The sequence below is a fragment of the Rhinoderma darwinii genome, chromosome 2 (assembly GCF_050947455.1).
Source record: "Rhinoderma darwinii isolate aRhiDar2 chromosome 2, aRhiDar2.hap1, whole genome shotgun sequence".
NCBI classification, from domain to species: domain Eukaryota; kingdom Metazoa; phylum Chordata; class Amphibia; order Anura; family Rhinodermatidae; genus Rhinoderma; species Rhinoderma darwinii.
In genome coordinates this window covers 248788816-248804618 of record NC_134688.1, presented here as the reverse complement: position 1 = coordinate 248804618, position 15803 = coordinate 248788816, and the positions used below count along the sequence as shown (strand labels likewise).

General features: G+C 41.0%; 1 protein-coding gene across 1 annotated transcript in view; it reads left to right on the top strand.

The window, feature by feature from the left end:
- Positions 1-15803, top strand: part of DHX40 (DEAH-box helicase 40) — a 69770-nt gene that overhangs the window by 1276 nt on the left and 52691 nt on the right. Inside the window, exons 3-5 of the mRNA XM_075853043.1 lie at positions 2920-3126; positions 9238-9383; positions 10343-10462. Coding sequence (XP_075709158.1) covers positions 2920-3126; positions 9238-9383; positions 10343-10462 — 473 coding nt within the window. The remainder of the gene's footprint in view (positions 1-2919; positions 3127-9237; positions 9384-10342; positions 10463-15803) is intronic.

Here is a 15803-nt window from a genome sequence, read left to right as displayed (position 1 = left end):
AAAACGGCTGAAAATCAGAGGCTGATTTCCCTTGAAATCAGGTCCGTATTTTCAGCCATTTTTTGTTAAGCGTGTGAACATGCCCTAATACTGTGTGCTGCGGAGCCCTCGTTTCTCTTGCAGAAATTGTGACTAAATCTACCAATTTACTTTTAGACCTTATTCAGACAAGCGTGTCCGTTTTGCGGCTGAAAAAAACGGACTGAATTTCATGCATTTCAGTTCCCTGTGGTATCTGTATTTGTTTTTTTTCTCTTAATTTCTATAGCAACTGGTGCATGAAAAACATGGACCACAGATGTTGTCCGTGTGCTGTCCGTGTTTTTCCCACGCCCATTGACTTCAATGGGCGTCGTGGTCCGCAGAAACGGACCAATATAGGACATGCAGTGAGTTTCACGCAACGGACACACGCTGTGTGAAAAACCACGGATGTGTGAATAGCCCCATTGAATTGCATAGGTCAGTGTGCTGTCCATTTTAAAAAAAAATGTAGCTAAACGTTTGTCAAACCTCTGACAAGTCATAGTGACATGTCAGAAGTTTTGATTGGTGGGGGTCCGAGCACGGACACCCCCACTAATCGCTAGAACAAAGCATCTGAAGCGTTTGTGTGAGTGCTCAGCCACTTCGTGTCTGTTGAGCTTTTTCCAGAAATAAATGTATCGTGTACGGACTCAATAGAAAGTCTATGAGCCCGTACGCCGATACATCGGCTTTCCGGAAAAAGCCGAACAGACACGAAGCAGTTGAACGCTCACACGAGCGCTTCAGCTGCTTCAAACTAGAGATTGGTGGTGATCTCCGTGCTCGGACCCCCACCAATCCAAACTTCTGACATGTCACTATGACATGTCAGGTTTGTCAAACGTTTAGCTACACTTTAACAGACAGCACACGGACGTATAATACGCTGGTCTGAATAAGCCCTTACTAGCAGAATTCGGTCACAATTCGGTAACAAACTATAGACCATGGGTTACAGTGACCTCTAATATGCAGACTACAGACTGTCCTAAAACAGTTTACAGCCTGTTTTAATTGACCAATGTAAATGGTAGTCTATAGATTGTCAAAGGGCTCTGAGGACAACAATTTTAAATATAAACCTAAAAAAGTGTAGGGCACAATTAACACAAGTAAATTGGAAAAATATATAGATTTTTATTGAATATTACAACGTTAAAAAATAGTTCATACTGAGCAAAAACACAAAGACGTCTGACAAATGCAGAGAACATACAAAAAAAGGGTAAGTAGCGATGTCCAAGATACAAATGTAAATCCATTTCTGGGTAAATTTGGCCTGATCAAATAGTGGTTGAGACCTCTATATATATATCAAAGCATGTAGATTAGCAAAGTGAGAGATATATATATATATATATATATATATATATATACATACAAGTAAGAGAGAACTAGCACGACAGATAGTTGTACCCAGTACAACGTTTATCAGCAAACAGTAAGTTTAAGACTAAGGTCTAATATGAAAGACATGGCGTGCCAACAGTCTATGATGAGGCAAATGAGGTAGAGAAATACTCGAGAAATAGAGTGTGTAACATACCCATTGTAGCCCTCTGCATGGAGAGAACGTCAGTCCCGACGAAGTCCCGGACGAAGGCATTTCGCCGAAACGCGCGTCGGGACTGACGTTCTCTCCATGCAGAGGGCTACAATGGGTATGTTACACACTCTATTTCTCGAGTATTTCTCTACCTCATTTGCCTCATCATAGACTGTTGGCACGCCATGTCTTTCATATTAGACCTTAGTCTTAAACTTACTGTTTGCTGATAAACGTTGTACTGGGTACAACTATCTGTCGTGCTAGTTCTCTCTTACTTGTATGTATATATATATATATCTCTCACTTTGCTAATCTACATGCTTTGATATATATATAGAGGTCTCAACCACTATTTGATCAGGCCAAATTTACCCAGAAATGGATTTACATTTGTATCTTTGACATCGCTACTTACCCTTTTTCTGTATGTTCTCTGCATTTGTCAGACGTCTTTGTGTTTTTGCTCAGTATGAACTATTTTTTAACGTTGTAATATTCAATAAAAATCTATATATTTTTCCAATTTACTTGTGTTAATTGTGCCCTACACTTTTTTAGGTTTATATTAGTTGTTTAGGGCAACACACCAAGGGTTACTTGGCTTCATTGAGGTCTAGCCTTTATATATAGGCAGCAGTATAGCATATATTCATATGTATACCATTTAGACCTCTCTCCTGCATGTACCAATAGGTTTATGTCAACAATTTTAAATGAACATTTCTCTGCAATTGCCTTGCTCTATCTTTCCTAGAAGTGGCTAATCTGCGTGGAAAATGACATTACGATATTGTAGTAATATTTCTGTTTTCTATCTTTTGTTTAATGGTTCGTGTGTGGCCTTGTATCCAAATGCCTGCAGACTGGAGCCGCTGTCCCACCGATCGGACTCTATTGTACCCCCTGCCAAACGCTTCTCAGCACTATTCATGTCCTATGCTGATCTATCAGCGGTTTTAACTCGACGCCGTATAGTTACAGTGCAAACAATGCATAATATTACAATATTTAGCTCAAATACCTTGTGCATGGATTTTAGTAGTGACAGCCATAACAGTCTGATCATGTGAACCAGTAATACTGGGCTAGGTGAGCGCATAAAGTAAATGAATAAAAAGCTCCCCCTGCAGATTATTACTGTTCTGAGTCCTGCCGAGAAGGTTCGTCATCGGTGTACAATACTCTGTGGTCCTGTTGAATTCCAGCTGGGTAATGGAAAGCACCGCTTGTCGTAGATGTTTACATTTAGCCAGATTATTGGAAGTGCATGGCTGGTACTTTATTGGATCACATACTTACTGTGCGGAAGTGAAAGTATTTGAAAGCTTTTTTTGTGTTTACAGAACGTTTTAAACAAAGCGCAATGGAGTCTAAATCCCGAGATCATAAAATGGATGGCCAAGGGCAGTATTACTATCTACCGATCCTTCCTATTCACAAATGCAAAGATGAGCTTCTTCAGGCTGCAAAAGCACATTTGTTTTTTGTTGTGACTGGAGATACTGGTAGTGGGAAGACTACGCAGCTGCCTCAATATCTCTACAAAGCAGGTATTCTATAAAGTGCACACTGTATTCTACCATATACACACCACACAACAAAAAATCCCCAGCAAATAGCAGTACTTGAGTCATTATTTTCTAGAGCTGATTGTCTGGTTTAACCAGATTATTTTCTTTTGTATAAGTAAGGGCTTGTCCACACACAACGGAATTGCTGCAGCAATCCCACAGAAACTAGTAGGATTTCCGCTGCGGAAAAACCGCACCATTTCCTGCGTTTTTTACTGCAGAAATTTGGTTCGGATTTTGCCGCGTTTTTCACAATCTAATGAGGTGGTGACATCTCTGAAAAACGCAGCAATTCTGTCCATTTTCCGCAGCAGGTATTGACATGCTCCAATATGAAAAATACGCACCACAGGTTAATTTCTGGATGGAAATTTTACGCAGCGTGTGGATGAGATTTGTTAAATCTCATCCACTTTGTTGCTATTGTATTTTCCGCCCCCAAGTCCGGACAGAAAATATGCAGCAATTCCGCTACGTGTTAAAAAGTTATACAATTTTCCAATGTAAGTTCTATATTCACTCTTTCCATTCACAGCCATTTGTTTTGATTTTCGTATTAATTTTTTCCTCCCCCACATACCAAAAGCCATAACTTTTTTGATTTTTCCGTCGAAAAAGCCATATGGGGGCTTGTTTTTTTGCGGGACGAGTTGTAGTTTATCGGCACAATTTATTGTACCATATAATGTATTGGGAAACTGGAATAAAAGATTTTCTGGGGTGGAATAGGAAAAAAAACTGATTCCTTTTGACGGGTTTTGTTTTTACGGCTTTCACCGTACGGTAAATACGGCTTGTTAACTTTATTCTACCGGGAAATACGATTACGGCGATACCAAATTGCTATAGTTTTTTTTATGTTTTACTACTTTTACAAGGAAGAAACTAATTGTTAAAAATAAAATTTGTGTTTTGTCGCCACATTCTGAGAGCCATAACTTTTTTTTATTTTTCTGTCGAATGAGCAGTATGAGGGTCTATTTTTTGGGGGCGAGCTGTAGTTTCTATTGGTACCATTTTGCGCTCAATGAAACTTTTTGATCACTTTTTATTAAATTTTTTGTGGGATAAAATGTGACCAAACAAACAGCGATTCTGACGTTTTTAATGTTTTTATTTTTGACGGTGTTCACTGTGAGAGTTGAATAATGGTATATAGTAATAGTTTGGACTATGACGGACGCGGCGATACCGATTTTGTTTATTTTTTACTTTACTTTAGAGGAAAAATGGGAAAAGGTTTTTTTTTTTTTTTTGCACTACTAAAAACTTTATTAAACTTTTTTTACACATTTTATTAGTCCCCCGACAGGACTTGAACCAACGATCATTGGCTCGCTGATGCAATACACTGCAGTGCTAATGTATTGCAGTATATTGTTATTTTTACAGGCTCCCGTTAAGGCCTGCCAGAGGCAGGACTTAACAGGAGATGAAGAAAGATAGTCCTGGGGGCCTTCATAAGGCCCCTGGGCTGCTCTGACAACCATCGGCACTACCCGATTGCGTTGTGGGGGCGCCGACGAGCTGTCAGAGGGGGGCCGTCCTCTTTCTAATGTCTTAGATGCTGTGATCGTGATTGCTGACAGTTAGTCCCGGGTGTCAGCTGTAATACGCAGCTGACACCTGCTGCGTACAGAGCAGGCTCCACGCGTGAGCCTCCTCCAAACATCACCCCCTGCACCAAGACCTGCTATTGTGGTGCGGGAACAGGTTAATTCCTCACAGTTTTCAAACTCTTTGTTTGCAGTCATTCAGTAGGAATATTAATTGTTTACTTCCAGTGGATACAACACTATCAATGGTCATGTGATGGACACACGGGTGCTGGGATCGTTACACCCAGTTCACACTGAGGTTTTTTTTGGCTCTTATTTTGCGTCAGAATCAGCTCCAAAAAAACGTGCAAACTGACTCCCATTGATGCCACGAGAGGCAGAAAAAGCATTTTTCGCGGTGCTCAATAGTTGCGATTGAAAAACGCAGCGAAAAGTGCAGACAGGTCAAAGTCTGCCTCAAAACCCATGATGGAATTTTGAGGCAGATATTTTCTGCCTGCAAAATACTCCATGTGAAAAGGGCCTTATAAGACACAGCTCTGATACACCTACTGTAACGAGTCGTGCACCTGTGTGTCCATCACATGTCCAACTATTAGGGTATGTTCACACGGGCTATTTTCAGCCATTTTTTGCGCCATAAACGCCCCGAAAAATGGCTAAAATTGCGGGGGCTGAACGCCTACAAACAACTGCCTATTTTCAATGGGAAAAACTGCGTTTCGTTCCCACGGGGCGTTCCTTACGCACCCGTTTTTAAAAACGGCCGCGTAAAAAATGCCTCGTAAAAGTGCATGTCACTTCTTGAGCCGGTGTATTACTACATAACTAAAGAGATTTGGCATTGACAAGGCTTGTAAATCTGGGTGACAGGCCATGTAGGAGCTGTAATTGTACCATATTAACTTCTTCTAACACAGAAACAAGAATAATGCATTTACTTCCTTTCCTTTACTAATGATATTCTTTGTATTATCAAATACTACAGATGAATGTTCAGCATTTTGTCGAAATTTTATATATCTAGTGTAGAAATGGTAGATATGTGTTTTATACTTGCATCCATATCTGAGGCTTGTTTCAGTCTTACAGGGAACCTTTAAAACCGTGCAATATTTACAGCAAGGGACTTTTCTTCACCCTCTTTGCTAATAATAGGGAATAGAAAAAGCATATTCAAGGGGTATTCCCATCTCAGACATTTATGAAATATCCACAAATGTTTGAAGACTATTCCCATTTCTACCCCTTATTGGGAAACTGGGTTTCCCTGACCCCCATTCTGCCAGGCGAGGTGGCCACATCCAGCTGTATGGAGAGGTGGCCACGCTCTCTCTATTCAAGTCTACGGGAGTTATGGAAAAAGCGTGACACTTCCCCATTGAGTCTGTATGCGTCCGCTGTGGATATGCTCTAAATGTCTGAAATGGGACTAGCCCTTTAAGGTACAATGAATGAGAATTCATCAAGTCTTTTCTAAAGCGTTGCCTCCTTGCTTTAAAGAGATTTTCTCATGAAGGACATTTGTGACATATCCACAGGATGTTATAAATGTCAGATAGATGCGAGTCCCACCTCTGGGACCGGCATCTATCTCTAGAACGGGGTCCCCTGAACCCCGTTCTAGCTCTTTGTTTTGTGCTGACGCTGACTCCCACTTCCCGATTTATATGGTCGGGAGTTACAGAAACAGCGTAACTCGCTGAGCCACTCTGTTGCCATAACTCCCATAGTAGTGAATCGCAGTTAAGGAAGCAACGTAGCATGCGAGCTACACTGTTTCCTTAACTACCATTCAGTTCTATGGGAGTTACGTAAACAGCGTGGCTCAGCGAGTTACACTGTTTCCGTAACTCCCGACCATATAATCGGGAAGTGGCCGGGAGTCCGCGTGAGCACAAAAAGCTAGAACTGGGTTTAGGAGACCCCGTTCAAGAGATAGGTGGGACCCGCATCTATCTGACATTTGACATTCTGTGGATATGTCATAAATGTGTCTGATGGGAAATCCCCTTTAAGGCCAGGATCACTAACACAGTTTTTTGTGCAGTTTTTACCTCCGTTTTTTTTTTTTTTAACCAAACACAGGAGTGTACACAAAAGACAGGAGATGTGTCAGTCTTTTCTTTATACTTTTCCTTCTCTTTGGATCCATTTCTGACTTTGGCTCAAAAATCGGAGCCAAAAACTGCATTAAAACTGCATGTGTGATTCTGGCCTAAAGGGAGTCTCAACAGTTTTGGCCTTGCAAAACTGCTGATAGCACTAGAATAGGAGCCATGGAAAGCTGTTTTAAACATACCTTTGTGTAGGGTTTCGTACCAACATAAGTGAGAAACAGAAGTTTTAATCCGGCGCATGCCATTCCAGCTAGTGCCCCCTGGGCGTTCCCTAACGTGGAAGTGCTCTTTGCACTCTGCTGTAAATGCTCCACAACCCCTCTTCTATTAAACGACGGCTGTAGGGTCTATCCAAGAGACCGCTACATCCGTCACTCCAGAGCAGTGGGGAGCGTCTATCCAGGAGACCGCTACATCCGTCACTCCAGAGCAGTGGGGAGGGGTTAAGGAGTGCTTACTGCAGAGTGCCGAGAGCACTTCAGCATTAGGGAATGCCCAGAGAGTGCTTGTGGCAGTGGCACTTGCCATATCTGTTTTTCGCTCATGTTGCTCCTGAAACCCTACACAAACGTGTGCTTTCCAGGGCTCCTATCTAGTGCTGTTAAGTTTTGGGGTATGTTCATACACAAACGCAAAAACTTCTGAAAATACGGAGCTGTTTTCAAGGGAAAACAACTCCTGATTTTCAGATGTTTTTTTATGCCACTCGCAATTTTCGCTGCGTTTTTTAATGTCGTTTTTGGAGCGGTTTTCTATAGTCCATGAAAAACCGCTCCAAAAACGTTCCAAGAAGTGTCCTGCACTTATTTTTCGTGGCCGTTTTTTTACACGGCCATTTTGAAAAACGGCCGCGTAAAAAAACGGCCCATCGGAACAGAACGCCGTTTTTCCCATTGAAATCAATGGGCTGATGTTTGGAGGCGTTCTGCTTCCAATTTTTCAGTAGTTTACGGCCCGAAAAACGGACGAAAATAGGCCGTGTGATCATACCCCAATAGTTTATCACTGATGATTTTGTGCATTTAGACCAGGAAACAATTGGTACCATCACTCGGCAAGGAGGTAATTGGAGAGATTAATGTAACTTGTAAACAGGGCTGTACACAAAGCAATAAGGCTTCCTAACCATTTGCATTAAGATGAAAGCTACAGCATCTTGCTTAAAGAGGCTCTGTCACCAGATTTTGCAACCCCTATCTGCTATTGCAGCAGATCGGCGCTGCAATGTAGATTACAGTAACGTTTTTATTTTTAAAAAACGAGCATTTTTGGCCAAGTTATGACCATTTTCGTATTTATGCAAATGAGGCTTGCAAAAGTACAACTGGGCGTGTTGAAAAGTAAAAGTACAACTGGGCGTGTATTATGTGCGTACATCGGGGCGTGTTTACTACTATTACTAGCTGGGCGTTGTGTATAGAAGTATCATCCACTTCTCTTCACAACGCCCAGCTTCTGGCAGTGCAGACACAGCCGTGTTCTCAAGAGATCACGCTGTGACGTCACTCACAGGTCCTGTATCGTGTCAGACGAGCGAGGACACATCGGCACCAGAGGCTACAGATGATTCTGCAGCAGCAGCGGCGTTTGCAGGTAAGTCGATGTAGCTACTTACCTGCAAATGCTGATGCTGCTGCAGAATCATCTGTAGCCTCTGGTGCCGACACGATGCAGGACCTGTGAGTGACGTCACAGTGCTGCACTGCCAGAAGCTGGGCGTTCTGAAGAGAAGTGGATGATACTTCTCATCAGAACGCCCAGCTAGTAAAAGTAGTAAACACGCCCCGATGTACGCACATAATACACGCCCAGTTGTACTTTTACTTTTCAACACGCCCAGTTGTACTTTTGCAAGCCTCATTTGCATAAATACAAAAATGGTCATAACTTGGCCAAAAATGCTCGTTTTTAAAAAATAAAAACGATACTGTAATCTACATTGCAGCACCTATCTGCTGCAATAGGAGATAGGGGTTGCAAAATCTGGTGACAGAGCCTCTTTAACCTAGAGTCACTAATATGCCCAAATCAAAAAAAAGTGCTTCTGCTAATGCCTGTCAGCATTGAATAATTTGCTTTAGATTATATTTTCCCACAGAAGCGTTCTTAACTCATGTTTGTATCAAAACCAGGCCTGATTTTAGCTGAAAATGTATGCGCTTCTTTAAGTAGCTAATTCAATCTTGTATATATTATTGGTACTTACATACCGTATCCGTTACACTGTTAAAGAAACAATGCGGATACATGAAATCCTGACCTTGCCCAGGATAGTAGAACATGATTTGACTTTTTGTTTAGCCAGGTTTATCTCACTGCTGTCAAAACGTTAGCTACATCCCAGTACAAGTTGCATTCTTTCCTAACCTTTTGATTAAATTTTAATGGTTTAAATGACTTTCTATTTGAAGGTTTTGGTAAACATGGTATTATTGGTGTCACCCAACCTCGACGCGTAGCAACAATTTCTGTGGCACAAAGGGTTGCAGAAGAAATGGATTGTTCGTTGGGGCGTACAGTAGGGTACCAAGTGCGTTTTGATGATTGCACTTCACAAGTAGGTAGTCTCTTCTAAGCTCTTTTCTTTTTTTAATCTATTTGTCTGTCGTGTATTTTGGGTTTTCTCTTAAATGCATCTTCAGCGGTGCCTTCAAACTTAAAGGGGTTGGATTGTTGCACCTATCCACAGGATAGGTGATAAATATCTGATTGGGGGGGTTCGACTGCTGGGATTCCCATTGTTCATGAGAACAAACTTACCTTGCCATTCCTAGGAGGCCCATAGGAATTGAGCGGTAGTGCGCATTCTCAACCACCGCTCCAATTGTTTCTATGGGGCTACCGAGCGCTATCTTCCACAGCCTCCCAGAAATGAATGGAGCGGTGGCCGAGCATGTGGTCTACCCCTCCATTTATATGTGGGCTCCCAGGAATGGCAAGGTAAGCCTGTTCTTATGATCATTGGTGGTCACAGCCATTGGACCCCCACCTTTCAGATATTTATCACCTTTCCTGTGGATAGATGATAAATATGGATTATGGGAAAACCCCTTTAATATAGTTGCACCATCTGATGTTACCAACTCCTTAAAAGCTATGTACCTCTGAAAATGGTTTTGTTTTATATTTTAATTAAAAAAAATATATATTATTGTGTTTGGTGCAACTTTGTAATTACTTTTTATTAAAAATTATTTTCACTTTTTGAGATACAGCTGCTTTGTATAATGTATACAGAGCAGCTGTATCTTGCACAAAGACGTGAATCGGTCAGGTCAGCGGGGCTGATTGGTTCAGTGACAGCGGGTATTGCGTGTCTCAAGTAACTAAGTTATGAACTTAGATGTGATGGATAACGTGTGTGTGATGGCTGCTGTATGGGAAGGGAGTTAACAAAGTACAAAACAAAAAGTGGAGGTAAAACTGAATGTAACTGCTCAGGCAAGTCATTTCATGTATAGGTATGATGAAAGTATCATTTTATTGTAATATATGTTTATTCATGTCTTCCTATAGAATACTGCAATCATGTACATGACTGATGGATGTCTGCTGAGACACACTCTGACCGATCCCAACCTCACAAAATTCAGCACAGTTGTCTTGGATGAAGCTCATGAGCGGAGTTTAAGTACTGTAGGTGCAATTTTATATTTAACTGGCTATAGAACAGTTATAAATATATACGTTATGTGGACCTACACATTACAACTACAGGAGCTTTGATGACATCCCCTTCTGAATCCATAAGCATGAATTCTGACGTTTACGTATATACCTTAAATGCAAAAAAAAAAGGAAGCTTTTTTATTGTCCCCAGTGTGGCCCTTAAAACCGTTTCACAAGAATGGCTTTCTTCAGATCCACCATCTTTACTCCTTCTTGCAGAAGTTAACCCACATCTTCAGGGTGGATTGGGTTGAGGCCACCCTGCAAAAAGAAACTTAGAGGCTCTGTCACCACATTATAAGTGCCCTGTCTCCTGTATAAGGAGATCGGCGCTGTAATGTAGGTGACAGTAATGCTTTTTATTTAAAAAAAACTATTTTCACCACTTTATTAGCGATTTTAGCTTTATGCTAATGAGTTTCTCAATGGACAACTGGGCGTGTTTTACTTTAGACCAAGTGGGCGTTGTACAGAGGAGTGTATGACGCTGACCAATCAGTGACCAATCAGCGTCATTCACTTCTCTCCATTCGTTTAGTCAGCGCATAGGGATCCTTTTAGATCACTATGTGCTGTCTTATACTAACACATTAACGATATATATAACCGATTCAAGAAGGAAAGCAACAGAAATCTGCATAACCATAAGTCCAGGACAAGTCACACATGGAAATATGTGTGGACAGATGGGTCGATTTCAGGATGTGAAACCCTAACAGCATCAGAAATGCAATAGAGAACCAAAAAAGAAGGATTGACGCTGGAAAACTGAGAAGTAGGAAATATAAAAAAAATGCTTTATTAACATTGATAACACAATATAAAAAGAATCCAAAAAACCACAGTAAAAACAGGGATCTTTGGCTGGTAAATGTAGTCAAACCATATAGCTACGCAAGGGAATGGTACATAAAGTGCATGTGCGTCCTTAAATGAGGTGGTAAATGTATGTATACATCCGTTAAATGGCAGTCTGTACAAGAAATAGTTCAATGAAATGCGTATATGAATATGCAATATAACAGACTACATACAAGTGTGTCAGATGGTTTTATAATAGCAAGAAAACAGATGGAGCAGCACAAGTGCCACTCGACATACTAAGTACAAAGGAGCGAAAACATGCAAGGCAAAGTAAATGAAAGAGTAAGTGAAAATATTTTTCAAAGAGTCAATGAGGTCTCACATACCTATGGTAGTGGAACAAGGTAAGTGCAGCCAAAGTCCACCCCAACGCGCGTTTCGGCGCTAATGCCTTCGTCTGGGGGTGGTGTAGGGTTGAGGTCAAAGGTCCTTTATTTGGACTTGGGCCAATGAGCTGAAAGAAATGCAGCTGTTGCGTGTAAAAGCCGATTGTGTTGTGTTTCCCTGTATGATTATAGGTCGCTGTCTTACCGTGGCCGGGATAGGGCACGCACGTCAGTGTCAGTGACGGAAAGCCCAAACCGGAAACACGCGACCGCGTCAGTACGACTCGGTCACGTGGATCAAGCGAAGGCTCGCCGTGGATGACAGAGGCGGGGGCCGCACCTCAACCACCAATGAGAGAGCGACACAGGGAAATCTAAGTAATGATTGAAAAATGTAAACAACAAGGCAGAGTTGTACGCAGAATGGCGCCAGATGGGAGATATGGGATAACTACAAAGATCGTATATAGAAGTTTAATCAAGGACAGTAGATATGTAGTTTAGAACAAGAAGTTCATAGTTAATATGCTGCGAATAAATACGGTGGAAATGTGTGTGTAATACAATTGTGTATCAAGGTTTAAAAAGGTGTATAAGAATAAGACACTGTGCAGGTAAATAACGCAACAATGCCAGTGTGACTAAGGCTTAGTGGTTGTTGCAAAAGTGAAATATGTAAATGGTGTGATAGCTCCGTGACTGGGAAAAGGGGGAAGGAGGATAAGTAAAAGTGAATATGGATGCTCATTGAATATAGAGCGAAGGAAAATGAGTGAAAATAGTGCTGAATGATAAATGTGAATAGATGTGAAGTAATGAGGAGAAACCTACAATACAAATAAGATAAATAAATGAATGGTATAGATCTTGTTTAAGAAATATAAACATGATATTGGTAGTGTTGGAAGTAGAAGAGGGAAAGTAAAAGTGATAATGAAAGTGAGAAGTATAATAAGGGCAAAGATATGATATTGAGGGCTCACATTTACAACACCTATTATGGTGTGTAATACATCAAAAACAGTACAAAAAATTAATTAGTAAATAATTAAAATGACGGAGTGTATTAAAATATACAAGTGAAGGTCCCTATGTATCAAAAGATGCATAATAAAATAACAATATGAATAGTGTTAGGTGAAGAAGGGTTCATAACAAGGAATGGATGAGATACGGTGAAAGTAATGAGATCAAATGAATATATTTAATAGATTAATTTGAATAACATAGCCAAATTATCTTGAATAAGATCTCAAGTATAGCAGCATAAATAACTCAACAATAAAATTACAATGATGCCTATGGGATGACCATAAATAGGTATCTCATACGTCGTTGGTGGACGAAAATGAGAGTAACAGAGTCAAAGTTGCTTGTCGTCAGGCATGATTGGTGTCCAAGTTGTATGAGGAGTCCAAATGAGAAGGAACAAAAAGACCTCAATAGTAAGGGTAACAATATCGATATACGTCTCATCTGTATAACGAGAGATATAGATAATTAAAATCATAAAATGGTAAAATACAAACTTTAAACACCCAACACCACTAAAATTAGGCGGGCAATCGGAGAAAAGCAGAGAACCCGGCGGTTTCATTAAGGCCTTTAGGCACCATCATTTGGAGTTTCCAGATCCATTTACACTCTTTTTGGAGGAGACGTTGTTTTAAATCTCCACCTCTCATATGTGTGTTGATGTGGTCGATGCCACATACTTTAAGTAATTTAGAGTCACACGCATGGTGAGAGAGGAAGTGTCTGGGAATTGTTTTCAATGCTTCGATATCACTCTCTGTTTTTGCATTTTCAATGTCTCTGACATGTTCTCTTACTCGTACTCGGAGTTCTCAAGTAGTCATGCCAATATAAATTTTGGGACATGGGCACGTAGCGTGATAAATTACTCCTTTTGTCCTGCATGTGATGGGCCAACAGATTTTAAATTGACCCTTACCGCTAGAGTCAGTGAAGGACTGGGATCTTATAATATTGGGGCAGCTGAGGCAGTCACTGCATGGTTTACAACCCCATTTTGGGCCCTTTGTGCCAAAGACTTGCCCTAGTTTGGCTGGTGTCAGATAGCTATGAACAATAGAGTCACGAAGATTAGGCGCTCTACGAGGTGCCATGGCCGGATACTTAGGTAGAATTTTTTTGTAGTGTTACATCAGTTAGGAGAACTGGCCAAAATTTTGACATAATGTCGCGCATTTCCACCCAACATGAGTTGTATGTGGTTACAAATCTCACCTTTTGTTCTCGTTGGTTTTTAACAGATGTTTTTAAAAGTTGGTCTCTTGGGGTTTGTTGTGCTCGATAGTGCGCTTGACGGATGTTCCGATGGCTATATCCCCTTTGGGCAAACCTGTCCTTTAATTCGTTAGAGCGGGTTTTAAAATCTTCAGAGGTTGAGAAAATCTTTTTCACGCGGAGGAATTGACCCGTAGGAATTGCTTCGATTACATGGCGTGGGTGCGACGATGTTGCGTGCAACAGGGAGTTAGTTGATGTTGCTTTGCGGTATAAATCGGTCTGTAAAAAACCATTAGTGTCTTGTTTAATGCAGATATCTAGAAATTCAATGCTTTGTCGACTCCATTTATATGTGAGATTTATGTTGAGGGTGTTTTGATTGAGTGTCTTGATAAATAGGGATAATTCCTCATCAGTGCCCTGCCAGATCAAGAAAATGTCATCGATGAATCGGGCCCAGAAGAGAACCCGACTCATCGATGGCATCCGATCCGACATGAAAAGGTCTCTCTCCCACAGCCCCAGGAAAAGGTTGGCATAGGAGGGAGCACAGGCTGCCCCCATTGCCGTTCCCTGGAGCTGTAGGTAGAAAGAGTTGTTAAACGTGAAAAAGTTGTGTTTAAGGACAAAGTCCAATAGAATTATAAGTAATCGGGACACCTCATTCTCAACATCACTCATGCGTAGAAAGCTCTCCACAGCGTGCAATCCATCAGCATGATGGATGCTCGTGTAGAGAGATTCAACGTCGCACGTGACCAAGATGTGATCTGGGTCTAAATGTATCCCGTCGATTTTTAATAAGAGATCAGCACCAATCTCTAAGATAGGATGGGAGACATTCGACGAGTGGCTTAAGATGAAAGTCAATCCATTTACAGATTTTTTTCCAGTTAAACCCCCGGAACCAGAAATAATGGGCCTACCTGGAGGGTTTTTGATGTCTTTATGGATTTTCGGCATGAGATATAACGTTGGTATTGTTGATTCCATGACAAATAAAGAGTCTTTTAAGATGTTAGAGATAGTTCCATTGTCACTGGCCCGTTGTAAGATCTGCATGAGTTCCGAGCTGAAGGATAGTAAGGGATTAAATGTAAGTTTTTTGTAACATGCTGGGTCTCTAAGTTGACGATTAGCCTCATTCACATACATTTTGCGGGGCCACAGTACTACATTGCCCCCTTTGTCTGCTGGTTTAATAACTGTATCGTGCCACGATTTAATTTTGTTTTAAACTTTTTCTTTCATCTCTTAGCAAGTTGTCATTTTTAATTTTGCTAGAGATGGTGGCCCATTCGTTTGACACTAATTTTACAAATAAGTCTACAGCCGGGCAGATGGTGAGGGGGGGAAATTTTGTTGATTTGCGCCTTATACAATCGGGTATCTTACCTGCAGATGTCGTTTCGTCCTGATTGTATAGTGCTTCCAAAATTTTCAAAGTTTCCCTTTCTTGGGTGGTTGTGAATATGGTATCTTCTTCTTTGAAGTACCACCTCTTAAAGATCAAAGATCTTCCAAACAAATGCAGGTCTTTTATGGCTAGGAAGGGGTCAAAAGAGGAAGCAGGCGAAAATGTCAGGCCTTTCTCCAACAAGGAGTAATCACTTTCAGTTAGTGAATGATAAGTTAGATTAATTACCTTTAATCCTCGTTGGCCCAAATTAGGTTCATGCTCGTGATATCTGGGCGTAGATTCTACACTCCTATTCGTTTTTCTCTTGGGGTAGATAGAATTATTGTAGTTGGCCTTCCGTTTTACTTTAGACCAAGTGGGCGTTGTACAGAGGAGTATATGACGCTGACCAATCAGCATCATTCACTTCTCTCCATTCGTTTAGTCAGCGCATAGGGATCCTTTT